We start from the raw sequence: 24816 nt of genomic DNA, 5'->3' as shown, positions 1-24816 counted from the left end.
GTGTTATTATATTTATAACCGTAATTATTTTTGTTTTGTTGTTTATAATAATATAATTATTGGAGAGAGAGAGAAAGAGAAAGAGAGAGAGAGAGATTTTACAAATGCATTCTTACTTCAGACATAGACATTCAAAATGAAGACGGTATTGAATCCTTCAGATGTGTATTAGGGAAGATCACATAGCATCTGCAACCCGGGAAAAACAAATCAATCAACCAATATGCACCCATCCACTCCGCTTCACGGAAAATGAGAAAAAGTCACAACAACATACGCAGCGTCACACACTAATGAAGGCACGGCGAAGTGAAAAGAGCCAATATTACACGGGATGATAATATTTTGACAGCACGGTGAAAGGGAGGGCTGAAGGAAGCGGTGGGTATTTATATAAGACTCATCGTCTCTAAATGCGGCTTTCGCGCACGATGCAGAAGCATTAGCAGGATTGATACGTTGATACGTCTCCTTTAGCCGGGTTCGGGGCATGGCAGTTCAGGGGGAATTCACGGGACTCGTCTGTCAGTACGGCAGAGCAAAGGTGGGATAAAAACCGCTCTCTCACGCGGCCCTACGGCTGTATCATCAGTGGCTTTAAATACACACCTCACATTAACCTCGCGTCTTCAGAAATAAATCAAGCTGCATTTAAAGAGACAGCATTTAAAAAAAATTAATTGGTATGAAACGTTTTTTTTTTACTGCCTCAGATGCCAAGCAGTTGAGGTGGATTGATCATTTTGAACGATGCGAACTGTACAAGAAGGCACATGATGTGGTTTGTGAATGTATTTATAGTTGAGTTCAGCAGGCCAGAAGCAAAGGGTGGAGGTGGGGATGGAGGTAATCAGGCATGACATCAACATTACCCATCGTTCTGTGCTGCAGCGACTCATTGCAACCTCTGCGATGTAAACCTGCTTCATATTTATAGCGCTTCACGGGTAGTAGGCTGCTGAACGCCGTCCAAAAAAACTGGATGAAATACCTCGCTGCCATTACAGTTTTTCCAGAAAGTGTAATGAAAATATAATACAACGGGAAAAAAATATATAAAATGTTGAAATGTGGAGTTAAACATTTGCATGGCGTACTGTTATCAGCTCTTTGTAAGAAGTGAAAATGCCATATTAGATATAAAATATCAAATTAAAAAGAGAAACAGCTTGGGGTTGTTGTTCAGAGCGGAACTGCGTACAGTAGTGCAGTGATACAGCCTGAGGTCAGTCCAGGATATGAGCCAAAAATTGGATAATGTAAAATGCAATCTTCCATCCAGAATAACACACATTCTGTTTTCTGTGTTCAGAAACAAACCTTTATATATTTTTTTACATAATGCAAGTGTCACGGATGACAAAAACGTGAATTAAAAGAAATATTTTTTTATAAAAACAATGACTGGAACAATGCAAATCAATATTAAAACAAGGGTTTTTCTCACAAACACAGCTTTGCAAGTTCAGCAATCATAAACGTAATCTTGCCAAACTGAGTTTATGAAGAAGAAGAAGTCTCCTGCTTGAACTTCCATCCATCCATTATCTTAACCCGTTATCCTGAACAGGGTCGCAGGGGGGCAGGTGCCTATCCCAGCATACATTGGGCGAAAGGCAGGAATACACCCTGGACAGGTTGCCAGTCCATCGCAGGGCACACACACCATTGACTCACACACTCATACCTATGGGCAATTTAGACTCTCCAATCAGCCTAACCTGCACGTCTTTGGACTGTGGGAGGAAACCGGAGTACGCGGAGGAAACTCACGCAGACACGGGGAGAACATGCAAACTCCGCGCAGAGAGGCCCCGGCCGACGGGAATTCGAACCCAGGACCTCCTTGCTGTGAGGCGGCAGTGCTACCCACTACACCCTCCATGCTGCCTGCTTGAACTTATCTCAGTTAAATGTAAGGACAAAACGTGGATGGAATATAAGGCCTTTTTATTTCAGCCATCTTGTCTTTTCCTGCCGTGCCCCACGTGCGCCTGTCAATCAAAGCTGAGACACACCCACAGAGCAGGGACTGTCCCCCACACAGCTCACCATGGAGCTCTGCAGGAGAGCTGCTGTTTGAGCGCAGAAAGGACGCGTCCCTCGCAGACGATCCCCTGCAGCCCCTGGCACGGTTTGTACTACATTCTTATGCGCGCGGTAATTATAGAAAAGCAGGGGGTTTAGTTTAGGCGGCTATTTACGTGCATAGCAGCAGGCCGGCCAATAGGGAGAGCCGCCAGATGCGGTCAGAACAACCGAGAGCAGCTTCCTGTGAAGGCTCCGGTCCCCTGACTTATCCAGGGGAGAACGCATCCAGGCGAGCAGTCTGCAAAGAAAGACTCGCCAAGAAATAAAACCTTGAACCAAATCAGTCACAATATAAATTTTGCTCACATGAATTGGCTCATCAATTTAGGTTCATGAATTGCCATTAACTAATGTAGTTGTTGTTCACATGAACTAATGATTGACAAATACAATAATTAAGCCGGGAATTAATTTTTAATTAGTTCATGCATTTGTTAATAACAAACTAAGATGTTTGTTACACAATATTTATACATAGTTCATGTATTAGTTAAGCATTAACAAAAAAAATTAACTGACTTTTTCATTCCAATACGAACTGGCAATAACTAATGTAGTTGTTAACATGAATTAATGATGAACCAATAAATTGACAGATTACAGATTACAGATACAGATTAATTTATCAGTAGTAGTTAGTTAAGAACTACATTAGTTAATGCCGATTCGTGGAACCGTATTGTCAAGTATTACCAGAATTTTCAAATGCAAACACTCTCAATGCTAGTCCTCAGTGTCTCTTCATCGGAGTCACATGACCTACTCATCCCAGTAACTGAGCATCTCTCCCTCGGTCGGTAAAGGAAGATGAAGATGAAGTTAATGATGATGCGATCTCTGGCCTCGGTGTTATTTACAGACTCCTTCTGCACACACATTACACAACATTACATTAATGGCATTTGGCAGGCGCTCTTATCCAGAGCGACGTACAGTTGATTAGACTAAGCAGGAGACAATCCTCCCCTGGAGCAATGCAGGGTTAAGGGCCTTGCTCAAGGGGCCAACAGCTGTGCGGATCTTATTGTGGCTACACCGGGATTAGAACCACCAACCTTGCGTGTCCCAGTCCTTTACCTTAACCACTACACTACAGGCTGACACACACACCCGCTGCAGGGCAGAGGCAGATAGGCTCTGACCTAATGACTGTGTTCTTGTAACGTCAGAGAGATCACAGAACAACGGGCATGTCCCTCGTGTGAGTCACCGTTCGGTCCAGCCGGACGGAGTCACGGGAGGGGGCGTGGAACACGCAGGCTGCATGCTTGGCATTCACCACGCGTGTGGCGTGATACGCAACCCGTCACATTAAGCGGTCGCGCACACTGCCGATGTTTTACAGCCGTTCAGTAAAAATATTTATAAATACTTAATAGATGCGTCAATAAGATTTAATGGTTTTTTTGTAAGTACTTTTCCATAATGTATGAATCATTGGCTGAGTGTGTGTGTGTGTGCGTGTGTATGTGTGTGTGTGTGTGTGTGTGTGTGTGTGTATGTGTGTGTGTGTGTGTGTGTGTGTGTGTGTTTATGTTATGGCCTGCATGGCTTTTCAGTTAATTCTCATTTTCAGTGAAAATACTACAATCTATATCCTGTACATAAATATAAACATAATGAGGCAAATGCAATCCCAGTGTTTTCATGATATATAGTCATGCTACTAAAAAAATGAACACTACTGCTGACAAAAGCCCCCATAAAGCATTTCTGCAAATCTGTTTCTTATCCAGCGGTAAAACCACTGTATTCACCACTGTGGTTCTGCCTGGAGTAGTTCAGGCCTGAGATTTTATTACACCATATTAGGTCTGCCCTTTAGAGGCAATAATTAGAGGGAGGGAACCACAGAGAGCATGTTTAAATTGCTGTGACTGTCAGTACAACACAAAACATTCATTTGATATAAAGCCAATGATGCCAATTTAGGGCGGCGGCATTTTCTGCGAAAGAAGACTGGACAAACGCGTACGTGCACACAGACACAGCCACAGACACAGACACACACAGACACAGACACAGACACAGACACAGACACACACAGACACAGATACAGATACAGATACAGATACAGATACAGATACAGACACAGACACAGACACAGACACAGACACAGATACAGATACAGATACAGATACAGACACAGATACAGACAGACACACACACACACACACACACACACACACACACACACACATTAGCCGCCAGAGTTGGAGGCTAGTCTTGAAGATGAGCACCAATCCCAGTCAAACAGAATTCTGAACTAACTGAGGCTCACAGATGCAGAAACTGGTTGAGACGAGACACACGCCCACATGTACGCACACAAACACGCACACACACACGACTGCTTTCTGTCTGTGCCCAAGAGACGTCACTGGGTGCTGAATCTATTCTGTGTGCATGTGTGTCTGTGTATGGGTGCATGTGAGCGAGCATGCATGTGTTTGTGTGTGCGTGTGTTTGTTTCCTTATGTGGATGTGGGTGCATGCATGTGTGTGTGTGTGTGTGTGTGTGTGCGTGCGCGTGTGTGTGTATGTTTACGAACGTTTGTGTGGATGGGTGGTATGCAAGCGAGCATGCGTGCGCGTGTGTGTGTGTGTGGGTGCATGCATGTGTGTGTGTGTGTTTGTTTACATATGTGTGTGTTGGTAGGTGCATCCGTGTGTCTGTGCCTGTGAGTGGGTGCATGTGTGTGTGCATGTGCGCATGTGTTTGTTTACGAGCGTGTGTGTGGGTGGAAGCGCGCATTTGTGTGTTTGTTTTTGTATCTGCGTGTGTGTGGGTGCATGCGTGTGTGTGTTTGTTTTCCTACGTGTGTGTGTGGATGCATGTGTGCGTGCATGCGTGTGTGTGTGTGTGTGCGTGTGTGTGTGTGTGTGTGTGTGCGTGTGTGTGTGTGTGTTTTGGTACGTGTGTGTGTGTGTGTGTGTGTGCGTGTGTGTGTTTTGGTATGTGTGTGTGTGTGTGTAAGTGTGTGTGTTTTCGTACGTGTGTGTGTGTGTGTGTGTGTGTGTGTGTGGGTGCATGCGAGCGTGCATGCGTGTGTGCGTGTGTGTTTTGGTACGTGTGTGTGTGTGTGTGTGTGCGCGCGTGTGTATGTGTTTTGGTACGTGTGTGTGTGAGTGTGTGTGTGTGCGTGTGTGTGTGTTTTGGTGTGTGCTGGATTATCTCTATCCTCGTTGGTACCGGCCGCAGACATGATGTCACACAAAGCCCCCGCTCCTCAGCCACGCTCCAATATTCACAGCGTGAGTTTAAAAGATGATGTCATTTCCATAAACAACCCTCTCAGACAGCTTCCTTTCCCAACACCCAGCCCCACTGACTGAAGCTGCATTCACGCGATCAGCGTCAAACTCTACGTTCGACGCCAAGTCAGGCGGTGACTACGCATGAGAAGAGTCGAGCGCCGCCAGTTGTTGAAACTTGTCGCCATCCATCCAGGAAGCCGTTGGTTCATTAAACTGTAACAGGCTGCAACAATATGTGATAGCAGGAGGCTGTCTGCGGTTATAAAAGTATAAATTGTGTACTCGCTTTGTGATATTGGGTTTATCCCAAAATGTCAAGAAACTAACCGGGCTAACTCAGTTAGCCATGTAGCCAACGTGAAACAGCTCTGTCTGTGTTGCTAGGTAGCGTGAGGCCTGCTTCATACAAAGTGTGATGTGACTGAACACGTTAGGAAAGGTCAGCTTCAAAGTTTAAATGATTTGAACTCTGCTCACCTTGTCTTCATTTTGAGCTGTGTGCTACACCAGGCTTAGCGTTGCTGCCAAGTGGGGCTTCAACGCTCCCTCCGTAGGAACCGAATGGCTTGACGCCGTGTCGAGCGTTTCGAGGCTGATCGTGTGAAAGCAGCTTCAGTCCATTCTGATTCCAGCATCTCCCAACCTCTGTTCCATCTTCCGCCTCTTGTTTTCTCTGATCTCCCCGTCGAACTTCCAAGTCTCGCTCGCAACGCCCACCCACTCCATCTCTGACATCCCATTGATCTGATAATGGAGCTCTCGTGTGGACCGCGCAGCGTCGTGCAAAATGGCGCTGGCTAATGTTCTGACAGATGTCTCTGGGCTCGAGCCACGTGAAGCCGGATCGATCAAACCCTCCGCCTGGAATGTTCCGAATGAGGTTCCTCATTACCATAAACATGAAGGACCGAGCCGACGCCGAGGCAATTTGGAGGGAAAATCACCGAGCTAAATATTCCCTGGAAACGCGTCTCTCACGAGACACAATGCAGACGGAGACGTTTAATGGCGCCCGCGAGAAACGGTTACCGTGTCAACAAAGTATAAAATGGAAGACGGAAGATTAAAGCAGGGACATAATGCTGTAATGGCCCCGTCCTTTCTTCAAAGGCTAAAATAAGGTGACAACTCTCTTTCTTTCTTTCTATCTCTCTCTCTCTCTCATGTCTCTTTTTCATGTGAGAGTTTGTGAATTATTAATGCTATCGATTAGACTTTTCAGCACTGTTTACTTTCTGCCAGAGACTCTCGAAAACTTTAAATTAATAAATAAATTAATCTTTTGTTCCTGTATTTGCTATGAAAACAAAAAGACAAGGGCGGTTGTCGGCTTCAAAAGCATGTCTGTCGGAGAATAGTTTGTTTGTTCAAATATAATTTTTAATATTTTTATATTTTTCAAATATTATTATTAAGACTTTGTAAATATGGTGCAGACCTGTCCATACAAAACTGACGTATGTATTGTATTATGGTAGTCTCCAGCTGGTCCAGAATGCTGCAGCCCGGCTGATCACCAGTCAGCCCAGGTCGGCTCATGTCACCCCACTCCTCATTGGCCTCCACTGGCTTCCTATTGCCGCACGCATTCAATTCAAGGCCCTAGTGTTGGCATTTCAGGCTGCTAAGGGGACTGCCCCACCTTACATACAATCCTTAATCACTCCCTACTCCCCAGCTAGACCACTCCGGTCTGCCAGCTCTGGTCACCTTATGGTTCCCTCTCTACGAGCACCTGGCGGTCGAGCTGCACGTTCACGCCTGTTTTCCGTTCTGGTTCTTCAGTGGTGGAATGACTTGCCTACCACTGTCAGGACAGCAGAATCCCTCCCCTATCCCTCTTGTCTAACCTAAAAAAAATAAAAAAAATAAAATCATAATAGAATTGCACTTATGATGACTGTATGTTTAGAACAGCACTTCATGTGTATTTTACTAGTTACGGCTGTGTTGCTTTAACTTGTGGAAGAACCTATGCACTTGTAAGTCGCTTTGGATTTTAAAAGCGTCCGCCAAAAAAGACTAAAATGTAAATGTAAATTTATAGTATTTTCTTTCTCACAGTAATTATAGTGGCAGTAGTGTGTGCCCTTGAATGACTGTCCCCCTATGGCAGAGCGTACAAGAGCATAACTACACTCTGTCTGTGCTCTGAGAACGGGTCCTGGGGGAAACACGGTCAAAAGCCTTTAGTTCCACCTGAATGACAATATGTGAGCAGAGTCAAAGTTTTACAGTTTTATTTGAAGCTTTGAAAAAGTAATTATTCCCAGTACTGTTTGTTTAACAGCTTGGGCCTGATGGATCGCACCGTGAAGTATTTTTAAAATTGATTCGGAGGAAAATAAGAAAAATGAACACATGAGTTATTTATCAACACTACAGCTACAGTTTAAGATACTTCAAAAGAATATGTCTGATAGATTATTTTTCGCAACTGCTCTTGATCCCCATCACGTTAAAAAACTCCAAAAGTCTGAAAAGCATCGATATAAATGTACTGTAACTGTCTTATAAACATACTGACATCAGAATCAATATAGGGCCCAAACAAGGCTTTTGGAAAAAGGTTCAATCTGACACAGCCTGTCTGAGTTGAACTTTGTTCAAGACACAACTTTATATAGCTGGTACTTAAAAGGACGTTGTGTTTTTTCTTTTTTTTTCTTTTTTTTAATTCATGGAATTGAATTCACAACCTCTCCACCACTCTCAATGAAATATGTGCTGGGCAATTGACAATGAAGTTCATAACTTTTCTTTTTCCATTGCAGACTCTAGGATTCGCTTGTGTCAACCTGTCAAGGGAATGAGATTCTCTCTGCTGATAGCCGGGGCGCTGAGTCGGGGTGTAATTACGCGGGGATTCCCTGATTGACACCCTGACATTCTGGCGTCCATGACAGAGACAAACCAGACTCATATGCTTCTGTCACCATCCGATACACTGCTTCACAGATGTCTGTCAGGCACAGAGGCCATGCTGGGAATCACTGTCACGTTATCTTACTGATCACATGGGCCGTATGAAAATAACATTAATGCTCGAATGTGTGGTGCGAGATGTAGCCGGCCTCTTTTTTCTTTCTTTTTTTAAGTAGAAGGAAAATGAATTAAATCTTGACTATAAGGCCTGGACTATTTCTATTCTTATCCATTAATAAAAATACATATTTGTACTTTAAATAAGGTCCAACCACCACCCACTAATTCATTTTTACTCCGGCGCTCGTGTTGTAGCGCCGTTCGTGTTGTAACCCGTGTGCGGTGCACTTGGAAAAACACATTTTATCAAAGAAAAAGGGCATGAAGTCAAGGGCAACGCAATGCTCTTTTATGATTACAGGCTTTCGACATTACCCGGCCCTCTTTGTATTCAGAGTTATTAAATGTGAGCGGGCTTTCTCACACGGCTGCGGTAAAAGCAGCCAAGCAAAACAGATTGAGTAACAGGAACAGGACTCCACTGCTTAAGGTTGCTGAGTCTTGTCTAAACCCACGGATGTAAATCATAGGGGCCAATATAATCGGAATCAGGACGATGAGACATGACTTTAGCCTCAGCTGAAATGAACGGTGAAAAGGTGAAGACCTCTCCTCTCTTTCTCATTCGCTCTCTTTCTGTCTCTGATCTTGAAAGGCGGTGTTTGTAAAAGGTCGCGTCGCTGAAACTGACCATGGAAACTGTCTCAGAAGCAGCTCTTCTCATCCTCTGCCACTACACCCACCCACACCCTCACTCTCACACACACACACACACACACACACACACACACACACACACACACACACACACCCACCCTCACTCACACACACACACCCACCCACACCCTCACTCTCACACACACACACACACACACACCCACCCTCACTCACACACACACACACACCCACCCACACCCTCACTCTCACTCTCTCACACACACACACACACACACACACCCACCCTCACTCACACACACACACCCACCCATCCTCACTCACACACACACACACACACACCCACACCCTCACACCCTCACACCCTCACACACACACACACACACCCTCACTCACACACACACACACACACACCCACACCCTCACACCCTCACACACACACACTCACTCACTCACACACACACACACCCACACCCTCACTCACACACACACACACACACACACACACTCACTCACACTCTCACACACACACACACACACACACACACACACACACACACACCCACACCCTCACTCACACACACACACACACACACCCACATCCTCACCCTCACCCTCACACACATCCTCACTCACACTCACACTCACACACACACACAAACACACACACACACACACACACATTCACACACACACACACACACACAGCATGACATTGCACAAACTCTCCCTTCGGTTATATTTATTAATTTGACTTCTCCATCCTCTCCTTCTGCCGGTCAATATCTCTCCAGGGCAAAGAACCGAAGAGCCCCTCTTTGTATTTTATTTATTTTATTTTGTTAAACTCGAATCCAAGGCCCCTCTCTCGCAGTCGGTATGAAAGGCAGCCCAATAACAGTGTCCATAGCACATCTCATTGAATTTCAAACAATTCGGTTCATGAAAAAGAATAGCAGGGAAACAGCTGAAAAACACTTACAAAGCGATAGAAGAGAATCCTCCAGAAACTTGAATTATCTGAAGAAGCAACAACATGAATGTATTAGCATTTTCAACCACATCACCATTGCTGTTGTCTTTGTAAGGTCGAAAACTCAATTATATGCCTGTTAAATCCTGTTGACAGAAATTTGAATCTTTGCATAAGTTGAAATGTACATTCCTGCTGTACACAATGTCCCCCAAAAGTATTCAGACCTGAGCTCAAGATGTATAAAACAATACACCTCATCAGCCATATTTCATGCGCAAAAACATGGGAAAACTGTATCATTTAATGCTATTGTGTTCACCAAAAATATTTTAAAGAGTAACATTTTCCAAAAGACTCTCATGCCTCAGTTCATCGTGCTCTCAGTACTTACAGTGAACAACATACAGTGAACACTACTGAGTCACCTTTTGCATTAATGGCATTTGGCAGACGGTCTTATCCAGAGCGATGTACAGTTGATTAGACTAAGCAGGAGACAATCCTCCCCTGGAGCAATGCAGGGATAAGGGCCTCGCTCAAGGGCCCAACGGCTGTGCGGATCTTATTGTGGCTACACCGGGATTAGAACCACCGACCTTGCGTGTCCCAGTCATTTAGCTTAACCACTACGCTACAGGCCGCCCCTTCTAGAGAGTCCGCTCTTTCACACAGACCCTTTACAGGGTCATTCATTCCCATACTGTGGCTCTCGGCCCTCTCACATTCAAACCACAGGTTCCCAATCGGGGAGAATTCAGCACAAAGTCTGGAGATTGTGCTGACCGCCGCCCGTTTTGCGGTGATTTCTTGGCTGATTTTGAGGTATGCTCTGGGGGGGTCATCGTTTCAGTTCCGCCTGTCGTTCCCTCTGCACCTTCGCCTGCTGTACTGTCTCATACAGCTGAACGGCTGTTTCGGATATCAGCCGTAACAAAGATACTTTTCCGTAGTTTTGCAAAATTCGCTCTTTAAAACCGTGCCAATTCCGTAAACACCGGAGAGGCGCGGCGCTATAATTAGACGCGCGCTCTTGGACCGGCTTCAAACAGTCCAGAGACTGGAGCCGGTGCCATTGTCATCTGCAGGCCTGGTGACTTCAGCCGCCCCTGGTACTGAAACGATCGCTTCACACAAATCCAGCAGGGCAGGGAGAGCTGAGTGGACTCCTGGTGGCGTGGCGGACACAACAAGCAGCCCGCCGTCTGTTTTATTGCGGGAGCCGTTTAATCACGGCAAAGGGCTTCCAACGGCGGCCATCTGTCCACACCCTTCCACAGACGAGGGCACCGCGTCTGCATGGCTACTGCAGGTGTGTGCTTCATCTGGGCCCGCGCTATGCTGGGGGGGGATTAGGGAGGAACGTCAGGGACCGATTCCTGATCCCGGGACAAACCCCCCTGTACCGGAATCAGCTGTGGCAGAGAGATATACTTATATGACTCCATGACTAATGAGCCTATATATACTTTATTAGTCTCATTAGTCATTCATGGGCTAATAAAATATCACCGCTGTTACGGCGTTGTGGCTTTAAGCCCACTTCAGATTTGATATTGGTTGTGTTAATTATGCATGGGGATGGTCTGCTCTCAGTCAGCTGTCAGAGAAGGCTCCTAATCACGGCACCGTATTGCCAAAGTCTAAATGTCTCAAAGGAAAGTCATATTTTATTCAAGCCTTGATTAAATTATTCTATCTTATTATTTCCTTTGATGTGTACCTGTATAACTGAATGGTGGAGCTCACTCTTTATCCCTGGTATTGCCCTGGTACGTTGGGGAAAATGTCACTCAGGAATGCCGGGATCGTTTCAACATTGAGTCGCACAGTTAGAATTGCTTAATTCATGTATTTGTCCATCAAAAATTCATGCTAACAACTGCATTCGTAACTACATATTGTAAAGTGTGTCCGATAAGCTTGAGATCATTTGAACACATTGTATCATTTCAGCACAACTGAATGTGCATGAAGCCCTGTACCTCCAGACCGCAGTCACAGAAGTGTAAGCCCTGCTTCCCAATACTTTCTCTCCACATTACATAATTACTTCATCATTAGAGCACTCCATGTGGATTCTTCATTCAGCAAGTGGATTGTGCCACCAACTGACAAATTTGCATTTATATGAAAGAAAAAACTGAAGTCTGTTTTTCTAAGCACTCATTTGCTTGTGAGTATATGTGACATCTCTCACAATTAGAGTGACTTCAAAACTTGAAATGCCTCGCTTAGAATTTCCACAAACTAAATCTAAAACTATCACAAAAGAAACTGTTATGAGTAAGTAACAACGAGTTAATTTGGGGTGAAACATAAGCCCTATGCATGCATAAGTTTACCTGAACCCCTTGCCATAAGGCTGTCATACACACGACATAACAGCTGACACAAGACGGCATAACAGATGCCGTCAGTTGACGTCAAATGACAGAAGACTGTCATACCTTTATTGGTAAAAACCTGTGACAGATGTTACTGTCATAAATTGTACTGACGAAAGTGTGACAGTGTTATGTTAGCCTTATGGCGAGGGATTCAAGTAACGTCTTAGCTAAGTTTCATTACTAATACTAGCGTTTCACGGGGCTTAGAGGGGTGCCAGAACAATCAACCTCCCTGGCATTCCTCCGCTGTATCCCGAGTCTCGCGTTGCCCAAAACGGAGCTGGAGCAGGAGAGATCCAGATGGCTGTGGCACTGCAGCGGGGATGTTTTTGAGCTATCGCCCTGAGAGAGAAGAACCGCTATTAGCGGGTGGTTAATTTACCATTTTTATTGGCACTTCTCTCGAGCACTGAGGGGAAAATTCTCTGTCAGGCCCACAGGGCGATACTTTCATTATCTGACTCCGCGGCGTGCGGAGGATGACACACCGCCATTTCCTCGCGTTTGACGAGCGGCCGCGTTTATTTTTTGCGTTTTATTCTCCATTTCCAGTTTTCCGACGAGACCCGGTTTCTCCGTCTGTCCGCGAACGTCTTCTGCAAGGCATCGTTCCTGCACTGCTGTTCCCGGCTCGAAGGCAGCCATAAGCTGACACGCTCGTAAATTTGCACTGGAGACGGGAGACCCTCACGAAAACAAGTAATCAGGAGGCAGCACCGTATTCAGCGGTGATAAAACCAGATCAAATGTACAAAAAACAGCTAATTAAAGAGCGCAATGCTATCTTAGTATTCTCAGTGGTAAATAACCGTTGGTGTGATTTATGCGCCATATTGTCAGAGGAAGTGACATGAATAATTCCAGCTTCCTCTGTTGGACTTTTAAATTACTTTCTATCTAATTGAAAGTCGGGTAATAACCTACACACAGTACCTATGCCTTGTAATCTTTCTTTCTCTCTCTGTCTGTCTCTTAGACATATTATCTGTTTCTTTCAATATTGCCTGTGATAGTGAATAAATAAACTGCAGCATGCAGATATCCCAAAGAGTGGTGAAACAGTTTAGATAGATTAGAGTTTAGAGATTCCATGCCGTAAAAAACAGCCACATTTACCTATGTTATTGTCAACAAATGCTGAAAAAATATAAACATTGACCTATCCATTGCTTTTTCCCGCCAAAATAACAACAGGTTTTATTGGGGTTTGAGTGACAGCTGTAAAGCCCTTAAAGACACCCACCCAGGGTATAGGTGTGGACAGGGTGGGGTGTAGGGAAAGGCTTATATTATAACCGGAGACATCCCAGAGCACAGATTTCACACAGTATTGTGACAAGTCCTTTAACCTGTTGTCCCAGTAGAGTGCACATGTCCTTTGCACAGGTCGACACAGACCAGAGCACTTGGAGGAGAATGAAGTTCTCTTTACCGTAGAATGGTCGAACAGGGTATGCTGCACTGAATGTCTAGCATAATGTCACTGCAATGTAAAATACATTCAAATCTGCAAAACTGCATGTTTTCAGGGTGAAGAGATGAACTTCGCTAGCGCCCCCCAAGTGAATCACAGGAGTGGTCTTATTAAAAGCATTAGTGCAGCAGGATTCAGTCGGAGTCAACATCTTTCCGACCTGACAATGAAGAACGAGCAGTTATATTTCAGAATAATGTTCAGTTGTAAAATCTAATTTCATAGGGCCTCGTAACAGCAATGCTCCTTATGCCCATAATCACTCACTCTTCTTCTTCTCTCTTCTCCTCTCAGCATTTAATTTCCTCCACAGGGCTTCAAATCATCTTCTGCAGTTTGAGCTCGATTTCAGCTGTTTATTTTTGCACAAAGTCCACCTTGAACCAAAGCCATTTGAGGAGCTGTAAAGACTGGAAGCATAAACAGGTGCGGACAACCGGGTTATCGCTCATTATGCTGCGGAGGACGTGACCCTTACAGTGAGAGATCTGCTCTTAATTCAATATTAATGAATTTCCCCTGGAAATACCAGTCCTACTAAATCATTTGAGTAAAAAATAGAATACGTCGCTATAACCCAATATGTCCCGCCATTACAACATTCATGCTTTCATGTAATATTATACTGCTGCTATATTAAACTGTGAAGTGCTCTCGACCCCCTCACACTATTAACAATTCAACACCGTTACAATCTAAAGAGAGGGAACAAATCAGGTTTTTCTTTTCAATAATCAGGTGCCACAGACACAAATAAGAAGTTAATTGCATCGGCATCACGTTCAGCGATCAATGGCATTAACGGAATTAATAATGCATACCTGAAGACTGATTACCAGATATTTAAAAATCTGAATGTCCCAGCAAGGGGCAGTAATCATCAAGCAGTCTAATTGGGTTTCCAAGAGACATGTAGCAATCCCGGGTTTCCAATTAAACACTGCCCTGTAATTATACGCACTGAGCATTTTTGCTATTTAATAGACTTCTTTTTTAGACTTATTGGTAGCCTATCTGCTGCTGTAGCCTCTCCACTTAAGATGTTTGACGCGTTGTGTGTTTAGAGATGCTCCTCTGCGTACCACTGTCGTAATGTGTGGTTATTTGCGTTACTGACCTTCTGTCAGCTTTGACCAGTCTGGCCCTTCTTCTCTGACGTCTCTCATTAACAAAGCTTTTTTGCCCACAGAACTGCTGCTCACTGGATGTTTTTTTTCCTGCCCCATTCTCTGCAAAGTCTAGAGACAGTTCTGCATGAAAATCCCAGGAGATTTTCTTCTTTTTCTTTTTTTTTTTTTCTCTAACCACCCTGTCTGGCACCAACAATCATTCCATGGTCACTTAGAGCACATTTCTTCCCCATTTTCACATTTGGTCTGAATAACAGCTGAACCTCTTGACCATGTCTGCATGCTTTTATGCATTTAGTTGCTGTGCCACATGATTGGCTGATTCAATATTTGCATTAATAACAAGCTGGTGTACAGGTCCACCTAATAAAGTGCTCAGTGAGTGTATGTTTACGATGCCAAACATGTATAACATATCCCAAGTCACCAAGGAATTTCACTTGCGTAAATAAATCATTACCCTGCTGACTTATTATTGGTTATTGAGTTATATACAGGGTGGCCTGTAGCGTAGTGGTTAAGGTTAATGACTGGGGCCCGCAAGGTTGGTGGTTCGATCCCCGGTGTAGCCACAATAAGATCCGCACAGCCGTTGGGCCCTTGAGCAAGGTCCTTGCATTGCTCCAGGGGAGGACTGTCTCCTGCTTAGTCTAATCAACTGTACATCACTCTAGATAAGAGCGTCTGCCAAAATGCCAATAATGTAATGTAATGGTTGAACAAACACCAAATACGTGGCTGTTTTATGGATTCCATTACATTTCACTATGGATTAAAAGATGAGTGCAAGATATTAAAGGGATTTGTTTCTGATCCCAAGATTATTTCACTTATTATCATTTACTATACTAATCTTAAAATTTGGGTACTGCTAGCGTACAGAATATTGAAAGGATATCATAAAAGCTGTTGATATTTCCTGTGGAAGTACAGTAATAGCATCTCTGCTTCGTGAAAAGCTTCCAGCAAAATGTAAATGGTGTTCAGCCTTTTAATGCAATTCCTTTTATTTATTACATTTTACAATCACATAAATGCTTATTATTCATTTCCTGTGTATCTGACATCGGCTATCTATTACACGTATTAAAACAGGATAAACCACAAGATGTAATTAGAAAAACTATGATTTTTTTTTCACTGCAAATCCTGCAAATCATGTGTTTCAGAGTGTGTGGTGTGATAAAGGTGTTTTATGCTCAGTGGAGGGAGGTAAGCTTTCTTTCGCACATGGAATAGGCTGAGAAAATGTAATTTTTCTGTATTGTTTTATATGCTTTTTTTTATGGTCTCATTTTTGTTCGTGTAATGTCATTGGTATTCTGGGAGAGGTAAAGGATGGTTAAAATGTAAAAAAAAACACTTATGATGAGTGCGTGTCTTCCATCTTGGAGGCTGATATATTAAAGTCCACTTTCAGAAAGGACTGGGGACTCCAGTGGAGAGCCCTGCCTGACGTAGTCACTGAAAATCCAGTAAAGTCCAGTAAATCCTTTCCATCCAACAGCTGATAAAAGGGCCCTCTTTGTTTCAGTTTTGAAATGATTGTTTTCCACCTTCTTGCAGAATGTCCCAGGCTGTAGGCACTTTTAATGGGGCAACATTGGCTCAGGCGGTAAGAGCAGTTGTCTGGCAGTCGGAGGGTTGCCGATTCGATCACGCCCTGGATGTCTCGAAGGGTCCCTGAGCAAGACACCGAACCCCTAATTTCTCTTCTGGTCGGTGCCTTGCATGACAGCCCATCACCGTTGGTGTGTGGGTCTGTGTGCGAATGGGTGAATGAGAAGCACAGCGTTTTGGATAGAGGCGCTATATAAATGCCAACCATTTACCATTCTTGGTTTTCGAACATTGCACTGCACACTTGGGCTTCCCATTTTTAAACTTGTTTGGAGTGAAGTACCCTAAGGATAAGAGACTTGTTTGCTTGCTGTTAAATGTTATTTTTGGTCAATTTGTTATTTTGGCAAAATGTGCCATTTCTAGGACCCATAAGGCAGCAATTGGACCAGAAGGGATTCAGAACTGTAATACAGAACTCAGAACAGTGATTTCCCACATTAAGCTGGAGTTTGCTTTCTATAAATTGAATCAAAACTTTCAGTTTGAGAACAGGTGGTCAATTAAGGGGCCACTCTGCAAACTGAGAGAGGGGGATTGGGTGATTACATGCTGAGGGCCTGGGTTATGTTGAAAAAGTGTTTTATCTGTTTCAGTTTACTTTTTTCAATTGTTTCTTTCTTGTTTTTTTTGTTTTTTTTGGTTGAGTGGACAATATAATTTGGTACGACTATAGTCTCATTCTACATCATGGCCATTGTTTGATGTTATTGTAATTGCAGGGTTTTTAAAAGTAAAACAAAAAGGATATATCTCTCTCTCTCCCCCGCCCTCTCTCTCTCTCTCTCTCTCACCTGAGAAAGGCTTATTACTGAGAGCAAAACTAGTAGCAGCCACGTTTCAGACTCAGCTCAATCTAGCATCTCCTCACATTGAAACTGAGATAAACGAGCTTGACAGCATCCAATTACAGCGGCCCTCTTACAATTATTTACATCCTAACAAGTTTTCCATAGCAGAGACGAGCGAAGACAGAACATCATAAATCTGACGGAGACAGAGAAAGAGAGCACGATGCGTCACGCTCCATCGAGCTCGCGGATCTCAGCGAGGGAACACGCCGGAGTACGCTCATTAAAAATAAATAAAACCAGACTAAACTCAGATTATCGCAGGTGGGTGCAGAGTGAATAGGTGCTTTTCGGGTCGGAAAATATTAAACGGAATAAATTATCAAAGTCGACTCTCGCAGAGAAGAGAACCCACACCAGTGCGCTGCCTGGATAAAAAAACTTAGAACAGAATAAAAGCCTTTCAGGAGATAACCACTGATCGTTCGAGTGAGACTGAACTGCGGGGAGAATCAAACTTCATCAGCAAATTCACAGGTCACAGCAAGCATACCCCTGCATCAAGTCTGTGGGAGTGTGGGGGAAATGCTCACCTTGCACAAACTCTTATGCACTATTTTAGACAAGAGTGAAGAGTTCAGTTCAGTCAGAGCTAGAAATAAACATTGTATGCACCATATGTATGTATGTATGTGATTATAATATCAAAATAAGCTCTTTCATTTCATTTTTTGGTGTCTTTAAAAAAATTAGCATCTTTAAAAAAAATCAGCGAAGGTTGATTTGTGATGTATCTCAATATGTTGATACATCACAAATGAACTGCAGTAGAAATATTTCATACAATGTGCCCCACTGTCCTTAATACAGCTCAGTGACTCATACAGTGAGTGTTAAAATGAAGGAAGATCAATATTTCAGCAAAAGGGTGTTATAAAATATGCTTCTGGCACCCGACTTGTGAAGAACTAATTAAGCTTTTTTACATTAATTATTTCTCCTTTGAATATTTATGTTGTTTGTCCCATTTATTTCCTATATTCCTGATATTCGTTCAACTATCACTTTCTTTCAACAATCAACCAGTAAATACACACATAAAATGATGATGCTTCTGACATGGATACTATCACAGTATCAAGCTGGTACTTTAAATAAATTCCTAAATCTAATTAATAAAAGGGCTTTTGAAAACAGTAAAACACCTCTGAATGTGTGGAACAGCACCATTTGCCAATCTCTCATTATTGACTTAAAAAACTGTAAACTAGTAATATTATTTTACTAGGAATCTATTTTAGATTGATGAATATGATATACATAAGCCTTACAGGAGGTGCAGTCTATCATGGATGTAGCATTACTTGTATTTAGGAAAACAAATGGCCTTCAAGGTGGTACATTACAGCTGTATGCATATCATTTTCACTATTGAATGTTCAAATAGTAGGTCATAATTACAGGTGCAACGTACAGGTTTTCACAGTAGGGGGCAGTAAAACCTCACAGACCGTGCAGAATGAGTTTTCCTAAGTTGGATCATGATTCGTGTCATGTAATGTTCTTTGTGATATAGTTTTAAAAACGTCTTACCCGTGCGAGAGTGAAGTTTGATGCGCAAGTTCTTCCTCGCGCCGCGGGCTGGTCTCATCATCATTTCCTGATCGAATCCTGTCCATAATTTCAAAATCCTTTCACAGAAAGATAACCTTTGCGTTACTGGCCCTTGTACAAATGCTAAATAAACGGAACTAAATAAATAAATAAATAAATAAATAAACAAATGCCATGAACTCCGATAGGTAAAACAAAACTTTTGAGTTGTTCGACAAGCAACATACTCTTGTAACATACTCGAAGGTACTGCATTCTCTAACAATGGCGTGCACATTTGTTTTGTTGACTCCAGAGTTTTGGAGAACGGAGAGAGAGGTTGATTCCAACCGGTGGCAAGCAAGGTACGTCTGTGCTGTTCGGCAGCATTAAAGTGAGTACCTCGTAACTCAATTTTCAATACTATTTTACAAACGTTTGCTTTATGAAAGTGGTCTGTGTTCCATCTGCGAACTGGAGTAATGTTTGTTTTAATGTAGTGCGACCTGCGTGCCAAACTAACTATTGGCTGCCCTGGATGCCAACTAAGTGTAAATTAAAAGCTATTTTCCGAATTATGAAATGATGCCGAAGTAGCGAATGTGTATGGGTTTGCGCGGCTATGTGTTAATGGTTCATGTACTGGTGTGTGGTTCAGAAAGTGAATTAATGGAGCAAACAGTCATGTCGCCTACGATTACTGTGCGATAAACATGTAATTTATAAGGGAACTCATTCATGTTGGGAGATTCCCGCACTCCTGTAGATGAATATTTTATTTGTCAACATTCTTTTGGCTCCCCGAATCTAGTTGAGTGTGTATAATTATTAATCTTTTGCCATTTCAAGCCTGAAATCTTCGATCCGACCTGCGTCCACGGGTGAATTTTTTAAAATGTGTATTGCCTCTTCAGGTCGATGCACATTTTGTACAGTAGATTGTTTGGTTTGAAATTCCGAAATGGCCACAAGTAGGCTGCAGCGACTTGCTAATAAGCATGGCAATGTCTTGGCCGGTATAAACGGTCGTGTGCCTGCATATGTGTGTGAAGACGAAGGCATGTTCACTATTAATTTGTAAATTATTGAAGTGTGTTGAAATGTCTTCTGTTTAAGGTGTTCAGTTGTTAGTTCAGTCTACTCGAAAAAATGCTAATCGTCTCAGAACTTGTGACTGGTTAAAACCGGTTGCACACCTGTGATTGCACATGGGCTAATGCAGGTGAGCAGAAGGGAGAGACCATTTTGTAAGTTCTATTCTGCGCAGACCTGCATCAAACGCATAATTGTTTTGGATTCAAGTACTTGTCTACGCTTTGCTGAGCTTTTCTGGTGTATTTGAACCAATGGAGTACTCTGAAAAAGTGCAATACCTGCCTTCTGGTTCTCTTGGTTGGCTCAATTGTACCTAAGAAGATCAATCTCTTTGAATCCAACGTATATATTTGACTCAGGCCTGAGTTGTTAAGACTACGGGGGAGATCAGAAGCACAGCAGGCATAGACATGTGATTTGTGACTTCAGAGGGGTGGCAGAGCATTCTGTGCAGGTTACAGACATGCATTAGACAACAAAATGTATGCAACAAATTGCTGGAGTGGTTTGGCAGACTATTTTGCTCTCATCTTTCAGTTGTAGGGGCTTCAGGAGTTTGTGTCCTGTAGTGTAACGTGTAACTATAGTGGGAAAAGCTTGTAAATGTATTACATTGTTTGCATTTGGCAGACGCTCTTATCCAGAGCGACACACAGTTGATTAGACCAAGCAGGAGACAATCCTCCCCTGGAGCAATGCAGGGTTAAGGGCTTTGCTCAAGGGCCCGACGGCTGTGCGCATCTTATTGTGGCTACCGGGGATCGAACCACCGACCTTGCGTGTCCCAGTCGTTTACCTTAACCACTACACTACAGGCCGTAGATGAATACACTATCTGCTCCCGCTAAGGTTTTTCGTTAAGTATTGGCTAAATAGGGCAGGGGAATTGATTTTTGTTTTTGCCATGAGACGAGGAACACTTTCTCCTGACTCTGTGCCAGGTCCCTCGTGCCCCAAACGTCAGGCTGAAGTACTGAACTCCGTCAGAGTCAGAGCATCTGGAAGCAGAGGCCACAGCCCCTCTGACCAGCTATCGTCCATCAGTCATTTCTGCCATCAGGTTCTCTCAGAGGCTCTGGACCGACAGCTATAAATATTGTGCAGAGTGCACTCTTGTAACATTTGGGGGGCGGGGGGGGGGATGATGTTAAGTCATGAATAAGAATGAAATGGCAGATGGATTGCTATTCCCTGGAATAGATTAGGGTAATGGTTTCAATTTCATAATGAGTTTCATATTGAGCTGGCAATGCATTGAAAAGAGGCTAATTGTATTGTATTGTGAAAGGGTTCAACGGGATTCCACTAGTGTAGTTGACTGGTAAATTAGCTACATCTTTCTCTTTAAAATTTGTATCGTTTTATTTTTTATTTTGTTGTGTAGTAAGATTGCATTTCCTAGAACCGAGTGTATCTCTGTAAATGTGTTATTGCTAAAGGGTCTTGTTCTTGAAAGTTAGTAGTCACTGATTATGTAACTGCCTCAGTGACTTTATATGTACACTTTTAGGTTGCATTAAAATCATTGATTCTACACTCAACCTGACTCCAGTCGAGAATGCAGTATCACCTCTTAAAAAACATTAAACTGGGGGAAAAAATTGAGCTAACATTGTATAGAAAAGGAACTAATGTGGGAGAACTTTCAGCAGCTCAGGAGGCCTGAAAGATCACACGAGGACAGGAGAGAAACCGTTCCTTTGCACCCGGTGTGGAAAGCGCCGGGGAACCTCAAAGTACTCCAGAGACTTCACACAGGAGAGAGACCATACCCCTGCACACAATGTTTTTAAATTGCAAGGCACCTGAGGATTCACCAGCAGATTGACACAGTAGAGAAACCACTTAAATGCTTTAAAAACCCACGTTAAACGGCACACTTCTGAGAAACCCTGCGTTTGCGCGCAGTGCGGGAAGGGTTTCACTCAGGCAGCTTACCTACGGAGACACCAGCGGGCTCACTGGAGAGAGACCATCCTGCTGTCCTCACTGTGGCCAGAGCTCAGTCTGGGATCCTAAAGCGACACCACAGAAATCATACAGGTGAAGAGCTATACAGACGCTCTCAGTGCCACAGATGTTCTACATATTTGTGCGGTCTTAAGGTACATCGGAAAACTCACTAAACTCATCGGTTTAAAGCATTTTTCTTGCTTAATAATGCGTAAAATTGAGGGTAATGTAAATTGAATGATGGAGGATGATTGCTTATTTTGAGTGTTCTGTGCTATGCCAGCTTCCATGTATTTTTGTTAGTAATTTAAAGATATTAGACTATTTTTTGTGAGCAGAAGATGTTTCGGTTGAATGCCCGTCACATTTGATTTAATGCCCATGGTGTGAAATGTCTCATTTTGTTTTCATTTGAGATAAAAATGCCTTCATTATTTAAGGAAAAGGCCTTTACCACTGTGGTAACAACATGATTTCCTTCAGCTATCTAGTCATATCCACACTATTTTTAATTTCTCAAAATATTATTAACTGTAGCTTCAGGACACAGGATGTTGGACTATCCACATGGTAAGGCATTGCCAGCTTCATTATTTCTTTCTCCCCATCGGGAGATGTTAATTAGATAATTAATTTGACTATTTCAAAGTAAAGCCATTTCAAGTAAAATCCCAAAAAAACGGCAATTGAATATGATGCATTTCATGAACTACCAAGGAGCACTTTTAGTTTGGTCTCTCCACCACTAGATGGCGATCAAACCACACTATCAGGAGTTATTGCACAGCAACGTCGAAGATTCATTCCCCTCGCTGCGAGAATTGCCTCAGAACTGATGGCGGTAAATAAACACACTTGTAATCAGGAGTGATGTGCTTGATTAGTGAGTCCTTAAATATGTCAGACATCGGATTGCTGTAAATGACTAATTCAGATGAGAGATGATTATCAACTCGGAGCACTTGCTTAATTGCCGTTTCGTCTGCTCCTGCTGAAAAGAGAAAAAAGAAAACGACACGCGCACACCGGGGAACTGGAAACCTAGACTGAAGAGTAAAAACAAGGCTCTTATGAAGTTAAAATTCTGGAGTGTGGTTTCACTTAGATTTTTGTGGAGTTTTTTTTCCACACAGCTTCATGAATGCGGGCCTATAGCCTCCTTGTTGCCCATTGAGTGTCTTTCCTCTTCACGTTTTGTCGAGCAACATTACTACTGACGCCTTCCTCTGGGCTAGCCATGCGGGTCCTTGTGGTCACACAAGCTCTTTTGCCTTACAGGTGTGGTGTGATGGTATTTCTTAATTTGGGTGTTTGTGAATGAGCGCAGTCGGTTTATGAAGTCTATAAACCTATGTTTAAACCTATAATTTGACATCAAATCATCCATATTTGAAATTAATACAAGGGCTTCCTTTGACGAATGTCAAATTTAACATTCTGAGGGTGTTGGATGTATTCGTGCACATTTATTTGTGAATATTCTTAAGATGTTTTACGGAAATCTGTTAATCTTAAATTTATCCGCGTGGTGTACCGCTGATGTACCGCTGATGTACCGCTGATGACAGTCAGCGCCTTGGCACTCTTAACTGAAAGCCCCTTCAGCGTGTGAGGGTGAGGGAGAGGGAGAGTGCGTTTGAGGTGGAGAGTGCATTTGAGATGGAGAGTGCGTTTGAGAGGGAGAGTGCATTTGAGATGGAGTGTGCTTTTGAGAGGGAGTGTGCGTTTTAGAGGGAGAGTGCGTTTGAGAGGGAGAGTGCGTTTGAGAGGGAGAGTGCGTTTGAGAGGGAGAGTGCTTTTGAGAGGGAGTGTGCTTTTGAGAGGGAGTGTGCGTTTGAGAGGGAGAGTGAGTTTGAGATGGAGAGTGCTTTTGAGAGGGAGAGTGCGTTTGAGAGGGAGTGTGCGTTTGAGATGGAGAGTGCATTTGAGATGGAGAGTGCTTTTGAGAGGGAGAGTGCGTTTGAGAGGGAGTGTGCGTTTGAGAGGGAGTGTGCGTTTGAGATGGAGAGTGCGTTTGAGAGGGAGAGTGCGTTTGAGGGTGGAGAGTGCGTTTGAGGGTGGAGAGTGCGTTTGAGAGGGAGAGTGCGTTTGAGATGGAGAGTGCGTTTGAGATGGAGAGTGCGTTTGAGAGGGAGAGTGCGTTTGAGGGTGGAGAGTGCGTTTGAGGGTGGAGAGTGCGTTTGAGAGGGAGAGTGCGTTTGAGAGGGAGAGTGCGTTTGAGAGGGAGAGTGCGTTTGAGATGGAGAGTGCGTTTGAGATGGAGAGTGCGTTTGAGATGGAGAGTGCGTTTGAGATGGAGAGTGCGTTTGAGATGGAGAGTGCGTGCGTTTGAGATGGAGAGTGCGTTAGAGAGGGAGAGTGCGTTTGAGAGGGAGAGTGCGTTTGAGATGGAGAGTGCGTTTGAGGGTGGAGAGTGCGTTTGAGATGGAGAGTGCGTTTGAGGGTGGAGAGTGCGTTTGAGATGGAGAGTGCGTTTGAGGTGGAGAGTGCGTTTGAGATGGAGAGTGCGTTTGAGATGGAGAGTGCGTTTGAGATGGAGAGTGCGTTTGAGATGGAGAGTGCGTGCGTTTGAGATGGAGAGTGCGTTTGAGAGGGAGAGTGCGTTTGAGAGGGCGAGTGCGTTTGAGAGGGAGAGTGCGTTTGAGGGTGGAGAGTGCGTTTGAGAGGGAGAGTGCGTTTGAGATGGAGAGTGCGTTTGAGGGTGGAGAGTGCGTTTGAGATGGAGAGTGCGTTTGAGGGTGGAGAGTGCGTTTGAGAGGGAGAGTGCGTTTGAGATGGAGAGTGCGTT

The 24816-nt window shown here is 43.6% G+C and overlaps 2 protein-coding genes across 2 annotated transcripts in view; both read right to left on the bottom strand.

The window, feature by feature from the left end:
• Positions 1-19101, bottom strand: part of plpp4 (phospholipid phosphatase 4) — an 80850-nt gene extending 61749 nt beyond the window's left edge. The window contains exon 1 of the mRNA XM_061228608.1: positions 18981-19101. Coding sequence (XP_061084592.1) covers positions 18981-19066 — 86 coding nt within the window. The 5' untranslated portion in view covers positions 19067-19101. The remainder of the gene's footprint in view (positions 1-18980) is intronic.
• A 4512-nt stretch (positions 19102-23613) lies between these two features.
• Positions 23614-24586, bottom strand: LOC133118000 (putative uncharacterized protein DDB_G0290521; the record flags this gene model as incomplete). Its single annotated transcript, XM_061227590.1, is given in 4 exon segments — positions 23614-24043; positions 24088-24185; positions 24188-24345; positions 24466-24586. Coding segments are annotated over 4 exon segments (807 nt in total), but the record flags the coding sequence as incomplete, so codon positions are not given.
• Positions 24587-24816: the final 230 nt, after the last annotated feature.

This window comes from Conger conger, chromosome 18, assembly GCF_963514075.1.
Source record: "Conger conger chromosome 18, fConCon1.1, whole genome shotgun sequence".
Taxonomy (NCBI): domain Eukaryota; kingdom Metazoa; phylum Chordata; class Actinopteri; order Anguilliformes; family Congridae; genus Conger; species Conger conger.
This window is presented reverse-complemented; position numbering and strand designations above follow the sequence as displayed.